General features: G+C 40.4%; 1 protein-coding gene across 4 annotated transcripts in view; it reads right to left on the bottom strand.

Annotated features, from left to right (window-relative positions):
• Nucleotides 1–17,277, bottom strand: part of LOC132110004 (THO complex subunit 2-like) — a 71,390-nt gene that overhangs the window by 12,916 nt on the left and 41,197 nt on the right. For all 4 annotated transcript variants that reach the window (XM_059516533.1, XM_059516532.1, XM_059516531.1 and 1 more), the window contains exons 22-30: nucleotides 10,448–10,612; nucleotides 8,523–8,798; nucleotides 7,523–7,664; nucleotides 7,292–7,449; nucleotides 6,893–7,021; nucleotides 6,469–6,600; nucleotides 5,271–5,455; nucleotides 2,032–2,219; nucleotides 47–149 (exon numbers count right to left, since the gene is read on the bottom strand). In XM_059516533.1, the coding sequence (XP_059372516.1) occupies nucleotides 47–149; nucleotides 2,032–2,219; nucleotides 5,271–5,455; nucleotides 6,469–6,600; nucleotides 6,893–7,021; nucleotides 7,292–7,449; nucleotides 7,523–7,664; nucleotides 8,523–8,798; nucleotides 10,448–10,612 (1,478 nt within the window). The remainder of the gene's footprint in view (nucleotides 1–46; nucleotides 150–2,031; nucleotides 2,220–5,270; nucleotides 5,456–6,468; nucleotides 6,601–6,892; nucleotides 7,022–7,291; nucleotides 7,450–7,522; nucleotides 7,665–8,522; nucleotides 8,799–10,447; nucleotides 10,613–17,277) is intronic.

Consider the following 17,277-nt stretch of genomic DNA (forward strand, 5'->3'; position numbering starts at 1 on the left):
AGAGATGAGAGCAGTACATCATTCTGGGCGTGCGCGGGTGCAGTACCTGTTTGGCGTGCTGCTTCCGTTGCTGCTGTTCACTTTATTGGCTGCGGTGCTGTTTTTGCTGGCAGTTTTCTGAACCGCCTGAGATTTGTCCTTGGATTTATCTGCAAATAGACCAAGCCAACATGGACGTCACACAAATATTGTGTCCATACCTACCAAACGAGACAAACGGTAGCATGACAGAACGTCCTGATAAAGTGGAATAATGCCAAAGCTCCTCTGTTTGGTGCCGCAGTGAAGGAGTTATGACATTTGCTCTTGATTTAAATATATACAGCTATTAAGCATGCTGGGAATTTGCAAGCATCCTTCATGTGCCATTGAAAGCTCATTAAAAGTGAATGAAACACAGATTGTGCTTCACAGAAAGTGAATTATTTAAAACACACCCGAAAACGTCCTAAAAAAAAAAAAAAGAGGTGGCACAATAGTCGTATCTAAAGTCTTGTGCTAACATATTTGCTCATTCAATTGGAAACAGTTTCACTTCAAAAGATAAGACTTTTGTATTTTTAAACTGCACTTTGTTAGTACTTTAGTAAATTCATATCACAGCTTCTAATAGGAGGCAGAACTGAACTGATGATGGGGATTCGACCTCTTCACAGTATCTTGCAGCGAGCAGCTGCTGAAATGCAACAAGAACTCTTAGCAACACCATGTTTCACAATCGAGGTGCTGTCACTTGGGTATTGAGCTGTATGTGGATTCCCATTTCAGTGCCAAACACAGTGGTTTGCCTTCTAAAAGGTTGTTACACCACTTCCAACAAATCCAGGCGTGACTTAACTCAGGTCTTTCCTCAAAGTGTTCAAACGTTTGAGCCAGTATGCTTTTTCTTTTAACCGATCAAAAATGGCAGTGAAGACATTTCTAATGTTACAAGGTTTCTATATGAATTCAAAAATTCCTGAAAAATAAATGTCACAGTTCCAAAAATACGAAGCAGCAGCAAGTTTTCAACATTGATAATAATCAAAAATGTTTCTTGAGCAGCAAATCAGCACATTAGAATGACTTTTGAAGGATCATGTGACACTGAAGACTGGAGTAATGATGCTGAAGATTCAGCTGCACATCACAGAAATCAATTACATTTGAACAGATTCATATAGAAAACATGGTCACATTAAAGTCCAATTCTCACCATTAACAAACCATTAACTACAACTTCTGCCTCAAACTCCTACTGCTTATTAATAGTTAAGTTTAGGTGTTGGCTAGGATTGGGGATGTAGAATATGTGCTTTGTAAGTGCCAATAAACAGCTAATGGGTTAATAACAGGCATGCTAATAAGCAACTATTTAATGGTGACAAATGCTGCCTATACTAAAGTGTTACAGAAAAAACACTTTTCATTGGTAACATTACTTATTAATAAAATTATTATTGAGATTAAGGTTTTGACTATTTTTGACCAAATCAATCCAGTAGTGTTAACCATAATAATTCTGAACGGCAGTGTGATTTTTCCCCTTTTCGAAACAACATAATCTCCAAGTTCTGCAAGCATAAGATTGGTCACGAGGACACTCGCTGTATGTGTGACACCTCATTCTGTGATATTCATGACGCAATCAAGTCATTGAAATTCAGTAGACTCAAAATGAACATTTTTAGTGCAATCCCATGAGGTAAGCGAAGGCCTCATTGCAGTAGCTGCCAGAGCTGTGGAGCGGACCGAGTCCATCCTGAGGAGCCTGGAGTCATATGTCCTGCACTGCTCTTCTGATCAATCTGCTGGTCTACTTGTTCTTTGCTAATAGGTCTGTGCGAGCCTTTTCTGTTCTAATGCCCTCTGTAGTTTTACCCCAATTCACACAGTAATTGCAATTAACTCCCTCAGGGTGTTGTACGCTATAGTGACGTTTAAATGAATGTCAAGACGCTCTCAATAAATGGATAAACAAGTCCAGATGCTACCAAATCAATTCCTGAAGCTCCGCAGAAGAAAACAGGACAATTATTCAAATAGAGTCACCTGAGTCCTCGACGGCGCCCTCCTCAGCTTTGCCAGCGCTGGTGTTGGCAGCGACCGCAGGCTTGCCCGTGTTGCCCGGTCCGTTCTGCAGAGTGCCAGTCGTGGCGCTGCGAACTGGCTGCTCCTTATGGTGGAACTCATTTTCTGGCACCATGTGCACTTTCCTGCCTTTCAATTGGCCAGAGTAGCTGCAAGTCACACACACGGTTAAAACCACGGCAGATGGTAACACAAAAAACAATGCTTAAAATCACTCAGAAAATGATGGATTCAACAAGAAATCCTCGAGAGGGGTTGTGTTCGCCGAGGCCACAATATTAACGTAACTAGAGCGGTATGCTTTTGAGAGGCTGAACACAAGGTCTGATTTCTCGCTCTCATTTCTTGTTGATTCCATGAGTCTACAGAGAAACACAAAGAACAGGGCCCACGTCTGCCTAATAAACCGAGGTGTGCTGAGAAATCCTACTGGTGGCATGAACGCAACAATTACACGTCAACAGTTATTACCAATTCTGCAACGGAAGACACGCCAATTTAGAAAGAAATCCGTTCCTCATTATGATTGGACAACCAATCCATTTACAAGCCCATGACATGCATATTTTCTCTAAACCACTCGAGCTGCTCAAACTAGAACTAAACATTATTTTAATCCAAAACACACTTCTGCTCAAAAGTTTGTGGTCAGTAAGTTTTAGTTTTTGAAAAGACTTATGCTCAACAAGGCTGTATTTTTTTTACATAAAAAAAAATAAAATAAAAAATACAGTAAAATAGTACTGAGCATTATTATTATTTTTCTTTTCACAACTATAAATAACTTTAATTGAAATACATTTTAAGATGCATCTGATTCCAGTGATCAAATCTAAATCTTCAGCATCATTACTCCAGTCTTCAGTGTCACACGATCAAGAAACATTCCTGATTATTATTATCAATGTTAAAACAGCTGTGGTGTCTGATATTTTGGTGCAAAAAGTGCTTTTCTTTTTGGTTCTTCTGGAGAACAGATTTTTTTGTTATGGAACAAATGTACAAATATTTACCGTAACACATGATCAACACAATGTGTCATTACTAAAAGTATTAATAAAATAATAAAAAGCTTACTGGCCAAAACTATGAACAGCAGTAGATCTCAATGTGATGTCTAGTCCAAAAGGTAAGCGGTAAGCTTCTAACAAGCTCATTTAAAGATCCAGACAGTAAATGTGGATTACTAAAGCTTAATAAAATAAATCTTTAAAGGTTTCATGCCATTAGCTTAGCAAAAAGCTATCCGCAAACTCTACTAGAATCAATTGAGTTGACAGTCAAGTGTGTTTCATATGAGAATGCGTGTCCTGCTGAATTTGAAACGAGTCCCTTCTATTTTAGGAAAATGCCTTAAACGTAGCTATGTCTAGGGATGTTCACCAGGTTTCTTCTCAGATCTGCTGTGTCATTCAGGAGAGCGGCGGCTGCCCTTGGGAATCAGTGGGGCATGATAGAGTCTGCGTCACTAATGAAGCAAAACAGCCCATTACAGCTGATAACTGATAAGATCACCTTATCAGGACAAACCAAAAGCCTTCCAGCCGGCAAAGACCAGTAGCTGAATGGAATGTGTTCATTAAGCAGCAAAGAAGAGGCTCTTTAAGAGGCCAAACCTACTCTTGCGATCTTGGATGGAATGACTGCACTGAATTATGTCTTCAAGTTTCCTCCTCAAACAAGCTCACAACAAACTCACACAACCCTTCACATGCGCCTGAGATGACCAGCCACTCCTGACCGTCTTCAACAGCACCAGTCCGGCAAATTTCATCGATCCCACTGCGGAGCACATGAGGAAAAAACGGCAGAAAAGAGCAACGAATAAATCTGCCTTAATGTGGCTAACCTCTGCCAACTGATGGTTAAGCAACAGCTGAAGGTTGGCGGAGGGGGCCTTCCCTCATTAATGATTTATTTCTGCAATTATTCAGTAATGTTTTAAGCCTACTTGCACATGCACATTGTAAGGCAGAGTGGATTTATTTGGTCGCAGCACCCCTAGTGGTACATTCAGGAAAAGCACTTTAAGGCCGAGTAAATATATGAAGCCATTAACCAAATTTCTGCAGAAAATGCTCTGTATACATGTATGACAGGGCTGCATGACAATGGTTGGACTGTTCATTATGATTATTTCTTTTCTCTTTTTTTTTTTACATTTCTCGAGATTTACTGCACTTTCACAGAAGCACAAATCAAGAGAACGTCAACTTGCATGATTTAATTGCGGATTTAGTCGGCGCAAACAGTGTAAACAACCTTGTGAAAGAATTACACTTTCACGTGAGCAGAATATCCCAATAGAAACGGCTAAATCCAGGTGTTTCAGCTCAGCAGTGCTTCTTCTGTTGTGTAAGAGAGGAATGGGAATGGGAAGCTTAAGTGAAGCACTCGGCAGAAATTGTATCGATTTAAGAGAAAAGCTCTGATTGGGGGATTTAAACTCTTGACATCTGGCAACCGCACACATAAAAGCTTGTGGAGGCTTAAATTAAAATGCTTTCAGGATAAATATCCACCGGGCAAATATTGCAGACAATTAATGAATTCATAGAAGCAGAACTCGTGATTCTTCATGTAGACCTAGCTCTATGATGTGCCAAAAATGTGTGTATGTGTGTGATATATTTTCTCTTTTGTGCCAAGATTCAAGAATTCACCTGCAACTTCCTCAAGGTCTTGCCTGAAAACAGAGTTAAACAAATGACTGGACTGTAGGTGACCAAACTCCTTATGAGTAGCGTGGCTGCAAGAAATAATTAAAGTGTATTTCAGTTCTTTACATAAAAGCCTTGCAAGGATGCAGCGTCACTCCTGTGTTTGATCTAACTTAGATGTGTTACAAGGAAATAGTTTGGCAAACCAACTGATCAACCGTCACAAATTTGGGGATGACCTAATAAAATTGCTACTTTTATTTGCTGTTGAGTAAAACAATTGGCCAAGGTTTGAACCAAACAGTGATTCAGAGACGAGTTGTTGGTACAATTTCCTAACATTTTGGCATATAGTTAATCCTCATAACGCCAGCAGATATAACAACACACCTTCAGAAATGTAGCCAGTGAGCATTCCCTACATCTGAAGAGAAAGCAAGCACTACACTACCACCAGCCAGTCTCCTGAAAGTGACCCTTTGAACCCGTGTGGTGAAAGCACTTGAAATGCTGAGGCCAGCCGGCTCTCGGCTCAGTTACCCCATGGCTAATGCATAGAGATCGGGCCTCTTCTCTTTCTCCTCCTGGCAGATCTTGTGAACGCGGCACTCCAGAGCCTGGCCCAGGTTCAGCACCTTGGGGTACCAGGGCAGGATCTTGGTGAGCACGATCAGGATGTTGCGGATGTGGGTGTACTCGCCCGTCTCCAGACAGTGAACTGACGCCTGAGGGGAGAAGAGGAGATTCTTCGGTGTGTGATTATACCACAACCACAAAGCCTTATATAAGTAGTCAAAAATGCCAGGAATATTGTAACAAATCAGATTAAATGAGGCTCACAGATTTTGTGTAGTAGCGCACATGTATTTCGCATATGACTCTAAAAATCAAGGCACAAAACAAACCGCTAAGCCATGGCTAGAACGCTTAAACATTATCATTTAAAAAATGATGCAAAAATAAAGAAATTGGTCAAAAGCACGCCTTAACATTTTGAATTCAGATTTAGTTCCAATTTGTAAATGCATTAAACAACTTTGCCTGTTTAGCACCATTGGCTGCTTAGTTACTCTGATTTGGAGGAAGTGATGTCAATGTAACAGACCCCACTGTACGCAGATGAACATGATGCAGGACAACGACTGACTGTGTGATGAAGCCTATTAGAATATCTGCACGATTGGGAATGTGACCTTATTAACTGAACAATTGCAATTTAGACACAATAATTATCAATTATTTGCTCAATTTCGCAAAAGAGAACAGTTTGTCTGTAGTGCATCTGCAAGCAACACAGCATTGTTTCATTACTGAGCGGATCCTTGGTTATCCAATGATTCAGTGACTCATTCAAAGAACTGCAGGCAAATCCACTGCTGTTTACTTGAATGAAGCAGACATTTGAATGAATGACTGAATCTCTCTCTCACTGAGACAGTGACTTGCCACCACCTATTCACAGTTGTTAAGAGTATTAATTACATTTCTTAATCTTTTTTTTTTCTTTAAACACATTAATACACATATTAAGTATGCAAAGTTTAAGTTAAATATTTCTTTCGAAAAGTACTTCTTTGTAAGTTCTCAATCTCTTAAATGATCATTTGGGAGGTAATATCGCAGCCAAAATTGATGCACAGTTTAACTATCAGGAAATCTTAAGATTTGTAAGAATTTTTAATCAATCAGCTCTACAACATGATACATGTTTTAATTGTCTGAAGAGCACAGTACTAACTTTAGTCAACTTGTAATGCCACTTGTGGGCAACATGCCGGAAATTCTCATAGTCCAGCTGATCGGCTTTGTTCCCTCCGTCGAAACCACTGGCTCGGAAAATAGTCAGGAACCCAGGATAATTGCCACATTCCTAGTGAGGGACCCAGAAACAGACAACAAAACAGATCACACCAGCATGTTTAACCCAAAACCCCAAAATATACAGACAGAACACGATTTTATCTGGTTATGTAATAAAAGTCTATTATAAAAAAAAGAAAAACCGTTGAGGATCAGTTTGCTCCTGACGAACATTTAAACACTCTGATCCTTCAGGGAAGGGACGCACGCGCTGCCAACTCGTTTTCACAGATACCAATTTAGTGGGGACTAGGACACGCTAGAGACAGCACTGACAGGAAGTGAACCAGTCTACAGCGTACCTTCTCATAGACGGCTCTGTCGCTGTGCCACCGCGTCACCGTCTCCAGCATGCAGCACAGGAAGCGGCCGTAGCGGCGCGACTCGTTCTCTGTGCAGCTCGCCACCGTGTAGATGATATCAGAGAAGACCTAGATGAGCGTGGAGAGAGGACGAGTAGTGCTGCCATTAAACATTCAGATTAAAGCACAAGAGAGCAACACATTAACAAACAGAGCCCTAGAGAAGCGTGTAGCTCTCTGACTGTAGCCAATGGCACATAAACACAAGGCTAGCAAGCCATTAAGAGCCCTGCCATAGCACTCTCCAGCAAAGAGACTAAAACGGGGATGATGGTTCTAAAGGGAGAGCTCATTTATTGACCGTGTCTGTAATGGTTCGGCATCCTGCAGTGGACTCACTCGGTCGTAGCAGAGCAGGGTGCAGAAGTTGGGCGTCTTCTGCTGGTGCACCAGCTCCACGAAGCGAGCGCAGTAAACGGCATCAATGGCTGAGAAGACGCAGCGGGGGAAGATACAGAGCTGCAGGAACTTAGTGATGGTTTCGTTCTTAGTGGATTCTGTGAAGAGAGGGAATACGAGGGTGAGAGAGACGCAGCGGAGAGACTGTGAGAGAGTGATCGGAGGACTCACTGGCGAGCAGCCAGTTGTCTTTCTCCAGTTTGAGGCGGTGCAGGACTCTCTGCACATGCTCCAGCTGCTTCTTCTCCTCTTCCTGCAGCTTGTCCTGCAGCGCTGTGCAGCGCTCCTTCTCTTTCTTCTTTTTATTCAGAGGCTGCAATAGAGAAGAGCATTTCATGAACAACCGCAGAAGAGTCTGTGTGACATTGCAATGATTCCTGCATGAGTATTTAGCAGTGACATTTGTAAAATCAACAGCCTCATGGAGAAACAAGTTTATATTACGGATGAGCTTCGAGATCGAGGTCAGTGCTGAATGGGAAATGTGCTCGATATGTGCTAGGGATGAAACGATAAATCATGATAAAATTCCCCATGGTTAGGATATGGAGCTAAAGATTTCACAAAACCTTTGATATGCGGCTGGCAGCACCGTCCATGAAGAGAGGCTTTAAAACTATTATTATGAGGTGCAACTAAATGTACTGTGGCCAGAGCATGGGGTCATGTGACTGCAATACTTTACACAGAGAGCAGACGCTTTCATGGGCTGTTAATTATGACAAACTTGAGCTTCACAGCAAATATAGACTGCCACTAGAATTATAACGTTTCAGAGGCTGATTTTAATATTAGTCAAATGCGCTACTGAACACAGTTTAAAAATCAAACGCAAGCAGGCTTCAAGTATTTGATAAGTCGAAACGGTTTCAACTATTATTTGGTCGCACTTTATTTTAAGGTCTATTTCTCACTATTACCAAAGCATTAACTACGACTTCCGCCCTAAACTCCTAATTTGCTGCTTATTAATAGTAAGGCAGTTTGTGAAGTTCAGGTATTGAGTAGGATTAGGGATGTAAAATATTGTCATGCCGAATAAAGTACTAATAAACAGCCAAAATTGTAATAATAGACATGCTAATAAACTAGTTAATAGTGTGAATTGGACCCTAAATATGACTGCTTGATTCATTTTGACCAACAATATACACAGACTGAAGTTTCTCACCATCTCAGTGTTTTCATCGATGGCCTTGATCTGCATCTTCAGCTTGTTGACCTCGCGGTCGTAGGCGTTGTGTGGCACCGCCAGGTCGTACATGGTGAGGGACCAGAAGGTGGCGTAGAACTGAGGTCGAAGGTCATCCCACACTTTGGGCAAGTGAAGAGACACAACAGCCTCGTGCACTGGGGCCATGATCTGCTCGCAGGCTGCGATGTACTTATGGACCTTCTGCTGCTGCCTGTTGCCCTTCTCTGCCTTCTTCAACTCGTCGTACTTGGACTGATGGGAACACAGAGACAGCAGGCAAGCTTTACAACTCACTCAAGCACAACAAACAGGCTGAAGAAGAGCGGACGCAGAGGCCCGCATGTGGAACTAGAGGCGGAGGTGAAGAGAGAGATGGGGTTAACTTTACACCGCCCTGGAGAGCTGGAAGCAGGGGTCTAGTGTTGAGGGGAACACAAAATGAGCTCTGTATGAAATATTCATTAGGCAAGCAGTATCATATAGAGGTTATAATACTGCCAGATACAACAAATAAATCAAAGTTTACTGTAATGCAAGAACTGTATTAAAGCAATGTGGTAATATTGCATTACTGGATGCTTCACAATTTCAACCACTATTAAATACTATTTTTGTTTCAAATGTTATTGTCTTAGAGCATTTTTTGCACTAATCAAGATTTTGAGATCTGTTCAGTTTGGATAGTTTTAAGTCAGTACTGCAGTCCATTTGCAAATAAAACAATCCCAAAATGCACTGTCAAAAATCATCTAAGGTCATGCAAAATCAAACTTTTTTTTGATGCAACGCAAGTGTTAAGCCCTGTTCCCACTAACACAAATGCTTGGTGTGAAGATTTCCATTACATAAGTACAAGCCCAAATGTGAAGACTTGACAAAATATGCAGAGACAGACAATGGGGTGAAACAAGGGTGAAACTGGCAAGTCTGTAGATTTGAATGGAATGATTGGGTTTCAACTGAGATTGTAAGACATTGCAAAAATAAAAGCGATCTTAAAGGTGTAAGCCTAAATGTAATGCGCGTTTGCAAAGGTTGTTTAAAAAGAATTCCACTAGGCGACATTAGGCCTGCATACTTGGTCTTTAATTTGAATGAACAGCTGTGAATGCATCTGTATCAAATAAAATAAAAAATCTAAAAAGAAAATAAATACTGTTTGCCTTTCTTTTTGGGTGTCGGAAATGAAAAAGATGTAACTGGGGTATTACTGGTTTTCTATATGGCCACCTATTATCAGAGTGACTCTGCATTTACATTTACATTACATTACATTTATTCATTTAGCAGACGCTTTTATCCAAAGCGACTTACAGATGAGGACAGTGGAAGCAATCAAAAACAACAAAAAGAGCAATGATATATAAGTGCTATAACAAGTCTCAGTTAGGTTAACACAGTACACCTAGCATGGGATTTTAAATAATATAATATAAAGAAAACAGATGGAATAAAAAAAAAAGAAAAGAGCAAGCTAGTGTCAGAGGTCTTTACACACACACACACACACACACACACATACAATTGCATAATTAATGAAAAGAAAATAGAATACAAAAAGATTAGAAAGGTAGTTAAGATTTTTTTAAAGAATAGAATTAGAATAGTGTTAAAATTAGAGGGTCAAATATAGATGGAAGAGATGTGTTTTCAGCCGATTCTTGAAGAAGGACTCAGCTGTCCGGATTGAGTTGGGGAGGTCATTCCACCAGGAGGGAACATTTAATTTAAAAGTCAGTAAAATTCATACGAATTTGTATTTTTCTTTTTTCTTTTTTTTTGCATTAGCAAAACTGGACCAAATTCTGGTGCCGAACATTTGTGTGGTTGTCAACTCTTTATGTTGGTACATATGAACTGCTGCAATAGGGTGTGAAAGAGAGTTGGTTGTGAACACTCACCAGAATCTGATGGGCATACATGGGCCGAGAGAGGAAGAAAGCAGCATCGTGTGGCGTGTGGAACTGGTTGCAGAGGACATCGATTGACGGCACCCTTTTGATGTAGTCTTCTGTGCTGAGGTTAGACGCCAAGAAGCCACCAAACTGTACAAGAGTGTCGTGACACTTTGTGGAGGAAGCAGAAAGAGAAGCATTCATCATTAAAAGTCTCTCCCTCTGGTCCACGCTTCTGTCCCAGCCAAATGCAGATGCTCTTAATAAATCCTCAGGTCGCTCATTTATTTGGGGAACTGCACCTCGCTTTATTAAAGCCATTCATCACGGGCACTCCATCAGAATCGATGGGATGCACAGTAAAGCAATTTACTGGGAGCGAGACACTGGGGAGAGATTCCAGAGGAAGCTGGTGGAGGGGAGGGAGGTACGGCCTGACCACTGGGTCAACTCCACAAATGTTCCCGGACAGCTGCTTTACTACCAGACAATGTTAAAGACACCTAATGAACAACAATATTGTGGGAGTTTCAGACTGGAGAGTGCAAAATATGTCAGAGTCAAATAGAGCAGGAAATAAATAGGAATTAAACACTGGGCCGAAAGCCAAATACGGTTCTTTTAAAACATTAGAAAATATTACAGATCCCAATTTTAACTCTGTGTGTGAATGTTAATAATAAATGGATTACTAGAGCTGTTGTAATTATCATCATTATTCTTTTCTTACTTTATTTTATTTTACAGAACAACGGTACAATTACAATACTAATGTTTATGAATGTTGATGGAGTTCTTGCTTTTTCTCAACTTTTATTTTTGGCTGAAAAGCCCAGGAAGGCCTCAATGCTTCTTTATGTTGACAACAGCAGATTTATAAATGAGTCTCATTACAAATCTGTTGCATTGCAAAAAATAAAAAAAAAATGTGACTGCCGAACTGATAAGTAACAGTAGTTCAGCGCAGATTTTCCTTGCTCTTTGGACTTTGAAACCTGGTTAACAAGTAGATTCGTTGCGAGCTCGTACAGCGTTGTCAGAATACATGCAATGCATGAGTGTATTAGAAAGCATAACATTCTGCAGTTTATTTGTGATGTGATCATTTTTGTCCATAGCTTGAACGTAACAAGTGATGAACTTTTGATCACCCCTTGTATGTTTAGATAGCACGAATAGTGTACCTTGTAGTTAGAAAAGGGGGCGCATGACAGGAACTGATCACATGACAGGAAATAGGAAATGGACATCATAAAGGAGGCAGAATGTCAAACAAACATGGTCGTTGCTCTCATTACGACCAAGTGGTGATCACCAGCAAACTGGAATAGTGGAGTTACCCTTGTGGACTTGCCTCTCTAGCACTATGGATTAACACTACAGTGGAATTTTGTATATACACCGGTGGACACTTTGGGACTAACGACACACTGGATTTCTTAAGGACTGTTTTAATGGTATGGAACAAAGACTTTTCCCAAGATTTTACAGCCTAAGTTATTCTAGTTTTATTCTGTTGTTTTAAGTCTCTTGTGAATATTGTAAATACATATTTGATTTTCACTTTTAACATTGTTGCACGTCTCGTCTTATAAACACTCAAAGCTCTCATGAAGTATGATCTGACCACTTTTTAACAAATGTTAACATCTCCCAATAAGGCTGATCGTTACATATGGTGGCCCATACGGGAAACGTTTAAAGATTTTAACGCTGTGTTTTAATGCTGACATGGTTGCTCTTAAAAACATTGGTTTAAAATTGGATAAAGATTTTAAAGACTCTGTTGAAAGTAATCTTAACTGTGAAGTGTGTTTTGGATTTTAAATTTGAAAAGGTGGAGGAATCTATCAGGGATGCCATGGCACCACAAGAGAGAGGCCATTGCCTGTTTTAAGAGGCGAATTTGGCAAAGAAGCTGGAGCAAGCGAAAGATCCAGAAGATGCCATCTCTCCTCCGACTTCGATGATCAACCTGGTGCCTCCAACATCAACCCCGGCTTTACTATTACATCATCATCCACCAAAGAGACCCGCAAGCCAGATGGAAGGAGACGCCAGGGAGGTTGGCAGACCAGTATGGCTAATCCTGGGAGGAGCGGCGCCACCGACCCTAGGACACCCAGGCTGGTATCGGATCCCACCGCTCTCTAGTGTTCCCTTCGATTCCTCCGGCAGACTATTGTCTGTGTGTGAGGGCATAGTTTTATATAACGTATTACAATAAGTTAGAATAAGAGTTTCATGAAACCCTAATTTTGAATTTGTTTTTACATACAACCAATTTTCAGAATTTCCTGAAAATGTCCCGGGGCGACATCCAACGGGTTTTCCCAGATCGCATCACATTTACTAACTGTTTAAGGCCTTTTCAGGATTTCAATCATCATACAGTAACCAGCAACAATCGCCCCTTCCTCTTCTCATCGAAGACGTGATGCAGTGCTGAACAGTCTCTTGCTGTGAGTGCTTGTAATGGTTCTTGTGTCTTTCGCTGACAGCTTTAAATGCTTTCACGGTGCTGTGCTGACATTTTGCAATATAAAGAGTGTGCGCCTCTCACTCTGCACTGGTTGATATTTGATCACGTCACATCATCGTTCGGTACAATTTATTCTGTTTTCACTTATTCACCCAAACACCGAAAGAGCTTAACCAAGGTTAACTTTTTTACATGCCGTCAGCCTCTTCCTGTCTAAGTAAATTTTCAGACCTGCAGATCATTCGTGTTGTTTAGAAACTGCTGTTTAAACAGTTGCAAAATGTATTTATGCAAGTCACATAAGTAAACTGTCCTCTCATTGATCAGAGAGCACCGGTTTATGTTCCAGGATTACGCTCACAGTGCCATCCATCAAGATGAATTAACAAGTTAGCTTTGTGCACTAGCTTCCCTGCAAGGCGGGACCGCATTTCAGAGAAGATTAATGGCATTTCAAGGCGCTCTTTGGTTTTCAACTGATACTAATGTGCTCAGCCACTGCTGCTTTTTACACAACACACTTCTCGTTATGAATTCTGATACAGCTTGGTCAGTCAGCCACGTTGGGTCGTATTGTTTCCTAACCAGACCTGAACCGTTACGGAGTAAGTTTTTAATCTGACCAAAAGCACCTCATTAAGACAATATCTGACCAATTATTATGGGAAAAAAATTAGCCCGGTTTTGAAACAATTAAAATTGAAAACTCCCTAAATGGGTGATCAGAACATGCTGTAAACTTTGTCTGAACTCTTAAATCTAGGTGTGCAAGGATAACAACAAGCTAGCAGTGCATTCTCATAAACAGATGCAACAGACAGGAAGAGATGGCACCTCTCTAAACCTGTGCAAAAAATACTGTGTCCAGAGTATGCCAACAACAAAACTGGACATCAAAGGAAGATGAGATTGGTTTGGCTTATTTTCAAGACTCGAATCAGCTCAGATTGCCAAAACACCGCCTTGGGAGCTCGCTGTCACATGTCACACTCACAACATTTCCACCTCTCATTTTGAGACAAAATTAATGAAATGCATGAGTTGTTTAGAGTCATAGTTAGTAGGAGAAAGAAAATTAGCTTCCCCAGCATTTCTAGAAGTGTGTTTATGTGGGGGGGAAATGTAGTGACACATATTCTCCCAAAAGAAATCATCTACACTTAAAATTTATTTGCATTATCTAGCTAGAGCACATACGACTACTGCTTTTGACATCAACTCAGACCACGGGAAAGCCACAAACACATCATCTATAGTCAAAGATGAAGAAGAACTGATCTTAACAGTATATCATGTAGGACACAAAATATTGCCCAATGAGAGCTAAGAGCCATTGTCTGAAGAATACATCAGAGGTCCCTGGCCATGTAAATCACAGCATCTGAAATTGGAATAATTAGCAAATTTTCGATTCACAAACCCTACAAGACTATGATATTCTGATTCCTCGGTTAGGTGAGAAGTCTGATCACCTCTCTTCAGCAAGCAACTTGACTTGAGGAACCATTCATGTCCATAGCACAAATGATGCAGGACAATTTAAAGGGATAGTTCAGCCAAAAATGAAAATGTTACGTTTATCTGCTTACCCCAGGGCATTCAAGATAGTAGGTAGGGTTGGGTATCGTTTGAATTTGAACGATTCCGATTCTGATTTCGATTCCTTGTTTCGATTCCAGTTCCTAACGATTCTCGATTCCGATTCTTTTAAGAGGCAGGGTCAAAAAAAAGTTTAGGATATTTTAAATGATCTAGCTAACCAACGGTCTTTCTGAAGGAAATAGTCTAACCTTTTTCATCAATTTTAATTATATGAACTTTTTACTTTTAACTTTTTTTTTTTTTTTTACTTATTTAGAGAGACGACAGACTGAAATCACCACGAGCGTCACGCGCGCTTCCGTGTGTGTGATGAATGACGACGCGCTTCTGCGCCATTCATTAACACAGACATGCAGAACATGCAGGATTCATGTTAAAATAGACTGTTCCGGCTTAATATTTACAGATACTAGTCCATATCGCTATTTGATGTAAGTGCAATGACCAACTTCTGATTAATTCATTCAAAATTTGGCAAATTATCTGACATTCCGCGTTAAACAGTAAATTCCATTTTTATGACTGGATTCCGCGATTCCGTCCGCATTTTCTGCATCGCGGAAATCATAGGGTCTTACGATAAGAAACAAATTGTAAAACCCAGTATAGATTAGCAGCAGGTACAGTATAAAATCAGAAACAGTTCTTGTTTAGGAAAATTATCATATCTGCCTTCTCAGGCAGGATGCGTGAGCGTTCTGGACAGATAACTTTATCATCTCCTGCTGTGATGTAGAGGAAGCTTGAACGCATTAATAGGAGAAAAAGAGGCAGCGGAGGACGGAAGACGGGGCACATATTTATTTCTACTGCATGAACTAGGAGGTGCATTATCATGTTCGACGTGCACCCTCCTATGCACGAAACAATCTTAATGCAAATGTTGCATTTTGCCAAGATTTCGTTCTGTTTAAGAAAGTGAAACCACACTTAAACTCGCTCGATTATGCCAACACTTCTGGTGTACGCTTCTTTGTTGATGTTCAGCGGTTTCTTCTTCTTCTGGTCGGCGGACTAGGAATCGAAATGTAAACTTTTGAACGATTCCGGGAAAATCGCAAAGCTAGTCCCGGTTCCAATCGATACTCGATTCTCGATACCCAAGCCTAATAGTAGGAGACTTTGTTTTTTTCAGTAAAACACAAAGATTTTTAACTCAAACCATTGCAGTCTGTCAGACACATAATGGAAGTGAATGGGAATCAAGGTATTGAGAGTCAAATAAACAAAACCAAATTAAACCCTGTGGCTCGGGATGATACACCGATGGGTAAAGACACAACATTTATCTCGTTTCTTTTCTTCTGATTCACCGCAATGTCCGAACTGTCTCTCAAATGGACCATTTCTAATTGAGATTGCAGATAGACTGTCAATGGTCCATTTGAGAGATAGGTAGTGCACAGATAAGTCTGCGATCCACCGTAAAGCAAGATGATGTTGTTTTGTTGACTCTCAAATCCGTTATTACCATTCACTTCTATTATATGACTGACAGACTGCAATGGTTCGAGTTAAACATCTTTGTTTGTTTTCTACTGAAGAAACAGTCACCTACATCTTGGATACCCTGGGGGTAAGCAGATAAACATCAAATACATTTTTTTGGGTGAACTATCCCTTTGAGTTTCGGGGTCTGGGGTTTACTTTAAACATATAAAACACTAGGATACATTAAGTGTCAAGCATGCCAAAAGATGTATTAAACATGCAAAACAAGGCAAATTTATACAAATTATTAAGTTATTCTAATATTTTTCAGGGTGCTTATGCATAAATCATGCAATCATGCTGAATGCATATTTAGTCTGAGATGAGTCAATCAATCAATCTCTGTGGTGCATCAGAGGCGGTGCTAGCCGTGCACAGGAGCCCCACACATTTCTGCTGATTGTAATGAGCAACGCACAACTTCCTGCAAAGTGACTTAAAAAAAAAAAGAAAGCCAAAATTAATAATTAAAAGCTTCCCCACTGATGTCAGGAAAAAGCGTGTTTCTCTTTCACACCATGAGCAATTATTTAGACAATTTGGCATCATGAGAGGGAATTATTTGCTAAAGGCTCTAATTTGAGACATTGAGAGGAAAAAGAGGAAAAAAATAAAAAGCAAAAAGGATCGACCGGCGGCATCATTTCGCAGTCCCACACAGAATGGAGCTGATGATGTTAGTTTTTAGCACCATCTGCTGTGAATTGCGACATGTCTAGAGAACATGGGGGGAGAGAGGAAACAGTCAATTGGATTACCCAGTGAGTAATTGAGCTGCGCAGCTGCTGAACATGAAAAGCAAACTGCCAGTGCATGTGGGCGGGTGAAAATCACAGAAGTTCTGTACAACTCTCTACGTGAGTCTTTCTATGGCTGATACGGGCCACTTTCACTCCCAACTGCGATACTGACAACCATGAAAAGTTTCTTAAACTCAATCATTCAGTTTGGTTTGCGTTGGGAAGTCTTTTTGCACAGAAAATACAAAAATGTAAATGTATATTCACTGATGGATTACCAAATATGCCAATTGGGACATGTTGGTCCAAGTTTGATGTCAATTATGATGCAAAAGTATGGAAGCCTGTATCTGCCACAGAACAATAAAAATAAAGAAAATAATAAACAAAATAAAGCTAATCACAGCCTTTTCTCTCTCACAAATTTGCAATTTCTCTCAGAATTGCAAAGTAACTTAGTATATGTGTAACATTACATATGAGTCTCCGTGTCCAAAACGGTTCCTGTAGGCCTGACCAAG

Source organism: Carassius carassius, chromosome 29 (assembly GCF_963082965.1).
Source record: "Carassius carassius chromosome 29, fCarCar2.1, whole genome shotgun sequence".
NCBI classification, from domain to species: Eukaryota; Metazoa; Chordata; class Actinopteri; order Cypriniformes; family Cyprinidae; genus Carassius; species Carassius carassius.